The sequence below is a fragment of the Vicia villosa genome, unplaced genomic scaffold (assembly GCF_029867415.1).
Source record: "Vicia villosa cultivar HV-30 ecotype Madison, WI unplaced genomic scaffold, Vvil1.0 ctg.000141F_1_1_1, whole genome shotgun sequence".
NCBI lineage: Eukaryota > Viridiplantae > Streptophyta > Magnoliopsida > Fabales > Fabaceae > Vicia > Vicia villosa.
Genome location: NW_026705032.1, coordinates 523,605 through 532,013, shown reverse-complemented (window position 1 = coordinate 532,013; position 8,409 = coordinate 523,605). Strand labels below are relative to the sequence as shown.

The following is an 8,409-nucleotide window of genomic DNA, read 5'->3' as shown; positions in this document are numbered from 1 at the left end:
AGCACAACTGACTTAGTTACGATCATCTTATCATCTCTGGCAGCTCTATAATTTTTCGACTATAGTTCTGAAGTTTCTATTTTCTCTATAATACATTGTAAGCTTTAGCTTGAGGTACTACACAATTAGAATCAAAGAATAAATTTCATATCTTTTATTAAGATTTGACTTTGTTATTAGAATTAGTATTATCAAGTAATATCAATTAGTATTTATTGTATTTATTCTATATTCTATTATAAATAGAAGTGAGTGTAGTTTAATTTAGACACATAATCACAAACTCAACAACAACTAATAAATTACAACAATTAATAAATTTTGTAACAATCTTAAAATTTTGTGAGATTTAACTTGAGCAACACTTTTAGAATCAAAGAATAGCATTCATATTTATTATTAAGATTTAAATTTATTATTAGAATTGTAATTAATAAGTTAAATCAACTAGCATTTATTGTATTTATTTTATATGCTATTATAATTAGAAGTGAGTGTAATTTGATTTGGACACAAAATCAACAACAATTAATAAATTTTGTAACAAGCTCCAAGTTTTTTAAACTTTAGCTTGAGGGACAATGTTAGAATCAAAGAATAAAATTCATGTTTGTTATTAAGATTTGACTTTATTATTATAACTAAAATTATCAAATAATATTAATCAGTATTTATTGTGTTTATTCATTTGATTTAGACACCCCTAATTCAAACTCAACAACCATTAATAAGTTTCAAAGAGCTTTTTGGGATTACTTGTCAATTTTTTTCTTCATAAAAACAGTTGGACATCTGACATCCAGAAATATGATTCTTTCTTATTCTCCCTGTATTTTCTAATCAAGATACGATATTTATGTTAAAATCAATTGAATTGGCTGGGAATTATTTATTTCTTCCGCCTTTCCTTTTTTCCCTCTAAACCCTTACATGCTGTACTTATTAGATTATCTATTTATAGTATATTATGTTGTTTGATCAATGTATTCAAATGCACCTGGTGAGACAGAACCTGATTGTCGTTGTTTATTATGTATTTGTAAAAAAATCTATTTGTACTGAGCTAGCTCAATGAATATTTGGCCTCTTTTAGGTGGAAAACTTGACTCGGAAATCCCAGCTTCAAGAAGATGAGTTGGAAAAAACAACTAAACAGTTAAAAGAAGCAATAGCAATTGCCAGCGAAGAAACTGCCAAATGCAAAGCAGCAAAGGAAGTGATCAAGTCGCTTACTTCTCAGGTACAAATTCCAATCCTTCAAACAAACTGGATCTTGTTACACAGCCAAAAGCTTTCAACTCATAAAGCATTATGTGACGTGCAACGCTAGTAGTAGGTTGGTAAAAATGTTTCCATTTAAATAAGCCAACTCTTAAAATTTGAGTTAGACTTAACACTCTTTTCAGATTCTATCTTTAGTCTAAGTGGGATTTGAGTTTTTCTCAATACACCACTTTACATTCAACATTATTAGGCTTTTTGTAGGAATATGAACGGTTGGTGGTCCAAATCTATTTATTAAACTTGGTTTATACAATACACACCACCTCCTTTCGTCAAACATTATTGGGATTTAATGCATGAATATAGATGGTGGTTGGCTTGATAGTGGAAATCTAATATGGTTCAACATACAAATTAACTTGAATAATATTATTAGCATAAACATACATTTACTGGAAAATTAAAAAAATAACTCAATCCATACAACATTGTTATATCAAAACACAATCCTTACTAAAAAAAAATTCAAAAATCTTCAAGTCTTAACCAAAACATTCAATGAACATAAAAAAACCTTAATCAAAGCATTTATATGAGCAAACAGTTATAGATGATGATTATGAGATATAAAACAGAATAAGAAATAGGAATAAAATTAACTAGTGACAAGAAAGAGTAAAAAAGAAGAATGAAGGAAATGAACTAAAAAAACAGGGGAAAGAAAGAGGGAAAAGAAATGAGGGAAAAAGTAAATAAAAAAGAGAAAAAAAACAAAGGGAGAAAGAAGAAAAAGAAAGATGATAGGAAAGGGATGGTGAAGGTTGGAGTATGAATGACTGCAGAAGAATCATGTTTGAAACCTTGAATAAAATGACGCATCATATGGAAGATGGAGAGCCACAGCTAAGTTAAAACATTTTACCACTCAAAAAGAAAGGAAAAAGCTCAAACTACCCTTAAATGTTTAACATTAACGGGGTAATTTTGACTTTTCAAATGAAAAACTATAAAGCTGTCCAGAATCTGCTCCAGGTCAGCGACCTGTGAAAACCATAGGAGCGGCCGCGGCCCTATTTTGCACCGCCACATGCCTTCCCACCACGGACAGCCTTTGCTATCGCGGAGCTGCAGGCTGCTACAACTCTGCTTAGAATTGTGTGTTGAGCATAACCTTACAAAATTGGCTTATATGGTGAGAATTGTCACAACTTATTAATCTATGTCCATGCCATATCACATAAATTGTCTTACACGGTGAGAATTGTCTCAACTTATTAACCTATGTCCATGCCATATCACATTCAATGTGAAGCTCTTAACACACTTACTATTTAGTTTGGTGGGATTCATACATGTTGGGCTTGATAGCGGAAGCCTAATAGCTTAGGCTCCAACGAATCTTAGAATTATGGGTTGAGGCTAACTCAGCCTTACGAAACCGGCTTGTAAGGTTAGAATTGCCCCCACTTATAAACATTTGTCCATATCGTATCACATTCAATGTGGGGGTTCATAACACACCTACTATGGAGCTTGGTAAATGGATATAATTGATGAGTGATTCGATAGTGGAAACCTGATAGCAAGTGGTTCAAGAATCTTAAATAGGTTCTGATACCATTTTACAAGTTAGGTTGAGCTTAATTCATTTTTACAAAACCGGCTTGTAAGGTGAGGACTGCCGAAATTTTATAAACACGACATGTTATATCTCTAAGCAATCATGTGTGACTACATCTATCCCTTCACACCAACAAAATGAAGATGTTGGAGGCTGCAACAAAGGCAATTCAACTGCCGCAATTAGGCAGCTAGGGGCGGATCGCAGTGAAGACAAAATTTCTAATACCAACTAATATCTCCTAGAGAAGTCTTATCCAAGCATTTGAGTTTTCTTAAGTTGATGGGTTGAACTTTGTCTAAATCAACTAGTAGAAAAGCTTCCCTGATAAGTGAAAGTTTTCAGATGAAATTAAATAAATGTGATTGTGAGACCTAGCATAATACCACGAGTGGCTAGTGCCATAGTATCATTTGTAAAAATTTCTTAATTAATTTTCATCTTATGGAAAACTTAACAAATCTGAAGCCTATTCATTGGTTTGGCATTTATATATTCAAATATAATAATCTAATAAATTTACTATAATAATAAGTCTAGGACTGGAAAGAATAATAACTGAATCACAACTAGTTATAAAAGCATGAGCAGTTACAGTTGGGGTCTATATCAAAAAAAAAAAAATTAAGCCAGCAGATTGTTTATATATTCCTTAAGATTATGTCTTATACATTTTTGATCATACATTTCCTTGTTTCTTGCACCGAGTAGCTGAAGGACATGGCTGAAAGGCTGCCCATAGGAGCAGCTAGGAATGTCAGATCACCCTCTAACTCCACTCCTGGTTCCAATGACTTGAACATTGCTTCCATCGATAGATTAAATATTCAAGCAACAAGCCCAGAATCAGACGTAACTGGATCATATAGCCAGTTATCTTCAAATGGATCAAGCACTGTCACCGACCGTTCTGCTGGTCACTGTAAACATAGTCAATCAGATGCAGCTAGCAGAAATGGGAGCAAACCAAAGGAGAATGAGTCCCGTAATGAGAGCGAGTGGGTTGAGCAAGATGAGCCTGGTGTATATATTACTCTGACTTCCTTAGCAAGCGGTGCAATAGATCTCAAGAGGGTTCGGTTCAGGTACGAAATGCTTTATTGCTTAATCTCTAATTTGATATCTGATGGGAAAGCAAAACCCTTACTAAATTCAAATAAATATGTTGTATTCCATATGTTAACTGTGATATAACCTGGAAAACCTTTGCATTGGTTTGATGCAGTCGCAAACGGTTTAGTGAGAAACAAGCAGAACATTGGTGGGCTGAAAATCGAGTAAGAGTATATGAACAGTACAATGTGCGCACGATTGACAAGTCAACCATTGGTATTGGGAGTATGGACCTGGCTCATTGATGTTAGAGCTTGTAAATGGCTGATATGTTTTGGTTGTTTTGGCTGGAGTTGAAGTTAGAACGCTTACATTTGGCTTCCATCTAATATTAAGCATTGAGGGAAGCTGGGATTGGCATAGTAGGACAGGATAGGGATTTGATTGTGATATTTTAATTTCACCTTTTTTTTTTCAATTTGATTTCACTCTCCACTTTTTCCCTCATGTCTGTCTACCTTGTGCAGGGATTGTAAGGTGAGAAATGTAAATTCTTAGTAGATTACTCTCTCTTGCTGAAAGTAGCTGTTATGTAAATTTCATAAGTGAATGCATTTACAAATTTTTCTTCTACACCGGTTTAGTATACCTTCACTCATTTGAGATGTGGCTCTGAGTAGTTAATTTAGATTCCATTCCCTTCTGCCAAATGAGTTTTTTCTTTCATCCTGTTATTACAATACTTTTTGCAGCATTACCATTATCATTCCCATCTATCTGGCATAGTTCTTTTAAGTATGCATTCTCAACGATCAATATTCAAAGAATGTAATGGATTGATAGCTATCTTATTTAAATAGGTTAGGTCTACTTTAATCCACCTCTCAACTTGCTCAATGAACTCGTGATTTTCCTATTTTAACACTTCTAAAGGGATCTATCTATCTAGACCTGTTTTTTTTTCCCTTCAAAATTTCCTTTTGGTAGCTATGTAAATATAATTTCCAATTAGAATTTTAAAGTTTATTTAATTTGTTCAAAAAACAATGTAACTTGGTTTTTAACACAATTATACTATTTATTTACTCTATCAATTTCACTTTTATCTTAAAACATTATATCTAATGTAACTTTAGATTTTTTGTGTTTCTTTAAAATAGCAGTGCGGAAACTAAAAAAATAGTACTTTCTATAGATATAGAATGTTCGATACATATGATAGCATAATTAAACACTAAAAAAATATTATATTTTAGATCCATTCAAAATCTATCAAGTTATTTATTTTGTAAATGTGTTTGGAAGTCACGGTGGTCCGGTTAACATTTATAGCAGAAGGAAAAAAATGGAAATCGAAACTGGGAGGAATTAACATGCCAGCCTCCAAATTAAACATGACACTCCCCAAATTTATAAGAAGACCAAAATGTCCAACTATTTTTTATTTATACATTTTATCAAATTTATGTGAGGAACCGGACCTTTTAGTTTTTTGGACGATATTGGAAATTTTGCGTGCATACCGGAAATTTGGCGAAAACAAGTTAATTTTCCGATTATTTTTTGTAAAATTTCCGGTATTTTCTACCAGAAATTTTAAAATTTATGGTATTTGCTACCGGAAAAATTTCCGGTATTTTCGTTTACTAATTATCATACCGGAAATTTTGAAATTTCCGATATTTCTATTTTATTAAAAAAACTATTTTCCTTATATTTTTAAATTTTGCAGTGAGGATCAGAGGCAATGACAGTTCTGTTGCGGGACGTGTCATAGATAGAGCAGACCTCAGAGTTACGTGCAGGATACAAATACAGTTCTAATCGAAAAACGGATGGCAGAGTAGCAGGTGGTGAGGGGGTTCCGCGCACCTCACCGCCAGACTAGTAGAGTATCCACTGCTGTGGAGGAGCAGGTGGTTCAGGTTGAGGTGGCAGAGGTTAAGGAGCCAATGCCTGAGGTTGGGTAGCCGGTGGCTATTGTTGGGGAGCCGATGGCTGAGGTTGAGGAGCCGATGGCTGTGGTTTGGGAGCCGGTGCCTGAGGTTGAGGAGTCGGTGGCTGGATTTAAGGTTAAGGTGGCTGAGGATCAGATAGGTCAGGAGCGGGTGGTGCAGGATACAGACACCACCACTGGTACATCTATGGAGCCATCAATACACACTGATGGAGCTTTCCCCGGAGGACCTTTTGACAGGTCTGTGTTGACATGATACGTTGACCATGTTGCTTATAGGATATGGCAGAGCGATGTAACATTGCTTAAGTGCTTAATTTTTACTACGCGGTTTGATTTATAATAATTTGTTTTAATTATATTTTTTTGTCAGGAGTGTCCAGTGTTGAAGGTCGCTTCTCACGGGTCGAAGTTGAAGAACTTCTCCGAGAGACCGATGCCTGAGCAGGTGAGGAGGATAGTACGGGACTTCCATCTGATGGACTTTTCTAGATGCTCCTTGACGATGTTGGATGCCTCCCTGTTATCAGCTTTTGTTGAGAGGTGGCACCCGGAGACATCATCCTTCCATCTTCCATTTGGGGAGATGACAATGACTTTGGATGATGTGTATGCCCTATTTCACCTTCTGATTGTTGTGTTTTTCACACCAGTTCACAGGGACCAGGTGACGGCGATGCATATTGAAGAGTAATTCAATATTCAGAAGATGGACTGATCTCTGATGGTTACTCAGAAGATAGTATTGACCAGAAGATGCTGTCTGGGTCCCATTAGCTTAGCTGTTTAGTAGTAAGGGTACTTTAGTATTTTGTAGTACTGTACTGTTTGTACCTTAGACTTGTTCACTAAGTTTACTGTTTTAGGGCTTATGTGGCAAGATTTTCTTTTTCTATAAATAGCCTTGTAATAGCTATCATTAATAGTAGAATACAATTTTATTCTCTCATCTCTTTTGCGCCGTTATTCCTTTATTCTCTTTGTCATCATCTTTATTCATTGTGCACCAACAATTGGTATCTAGAGCTCCGGTTCCAAACACAGGGAAACACGAGTGAACGTGAGTTTGTGTGACTGTGTGATTGATTTTGTTTCTGAGAAACAAAGTTGTGTTGAATCACATTTTTCTTGGTTGTTTGTGGGTTGGGAAACACTGTGTGAGTGTGAGTGAAATCTGTTTTTGTCTGCACAAGTTTAAAGATGAGTGGAAGCAACTTGAATACCAAACTTCCAGTTCTTGATGGTAAAAACTGGAATAGATGGATGATTCAAATGCGTGTATTATTTGGTGCTCAAGATGTTCTAGATCTTGTCACTAGAGGATATGTTCCGGTTGCAGCGGATGCAACGGAAGAACAAAGAGAAGCGCAGAGAGAAACGAACAAGAGAGATCAAAAGGCGTTGTTCTTCATCCATTAGTGTGTGGATGTGAATGTGTTTGAGAAGATTTCTGATGCTATGACGTCTAAGGAGGCGTGGGATATACTGGTCAGATGTTACGGTGGTGACATATTAGTAAAGAAGGTTAAGCTTCAATCCCTGAGAAAGCAATATGAAAATCTCAACATGAAGAACAATGAGAAAGTCTCTGAGTATATCTCTAGAGTGATTGTGATCACTAATGAGATGAAGGCTTGTTGAGAAACCCTTTCTGAACAGGTAATCATAGAGAAGATATTGAGGTCACTTACTCCTCAATTTGATTATATTGTTGTATCTATTGAACATTCTAAAGATCTGGAAACCATGAGAATAGAAGAGTTGCAAAGCAGTTTAGAAGCACAAGAGTTGCGTCTGACTGAGAGAACTTCTGAGAGAGAAGTTGAGCAAGCTCTGAAGGCTTCTTTTGTCAAGAAGGACCAGAAGCACAGACGTGGTGATAGATTCCAGAAGGAAGCCTCAACTTCTGATGAGAAGAGATATCAGAAGGGAAAGGATAAGAAGAAAGTTCAATGTTACTGTTGCAAACAGTTTGGCCACTTTGCTAGAGACTGTTTGGCAAACAAAGGAAGGAGATCAGAAGAAGCAAATATAGCCAGAGGAGGTTCAGATGATGAACCTGTGCTATTGATGGCTTCAGAGTCTGACGAAAGACGTTCGTCAGAGTGGTGGTATATGGACACTGGGTGTTCAAATCACTTGACTGGAAACAAACAATGGCTGATAGACTTTGACTCTGAAAGGAGGACAAAGATCAGATGTGCTGATGATAAGTATCTATATGCAGAAGGTATGGGAAATGTCAAAGTCAAAGTGAAGAATGGAAAGACTGTTCTGATCAAAGACGTTTGGTATGTTCCTGGAATCAGAAGCAATCTGATGAGTGTGGGTCAGCTCATTGAGAAAGGTTTCTCAGTTGTTATGAAGAGTAACCTCTTGAAGTTGTATGATTCCAATCAGAAGTTGATTATGCAATCTGAACAGGGAAGCAACAGAACATTCAAGGTGAATGTAGAAACAACTGAAATAGAGTGTCTGAGTGCTGAAGGCTCAGAAGGTGATAGTAAGCAGTGGCACAAGAGGTTGGGGCACTTGAACTTTAGAAGCCTGGGGT

The 8,409-nt window shown here is 35.9% G+C and overlaps 1 protein-coding gene across 1 annotated transcript; it reads left to right on the top strand.

Moving 5' to 3' along the window:
• Positions 1-774: 774 nt before the first annotated feature.
• Positions 775-4,556, top strand: LOC131624592 (protein Brevis radix-like 4). Its single transcript, XM_058895531.1, has 3 exons — positions 775-1,240; positions 3,557-3,930; positions 4,071-4,556. The coding sequence occupies exons 2-3, from the start codon at positions 3,566-3,568 to the stop codon at positions 4,201-4,203; spliced, it is 498 nt and encodes a 165-aa protein (XP_058751514.1). The 5' UTR covers positions 775-1,240; positions 3,557-3,565; the 3' UTR covers positions 4,204-4,556.
• The last annotated feature ends 3,853 nt before the right edge of the window (positions 4,557-8,409 follow it).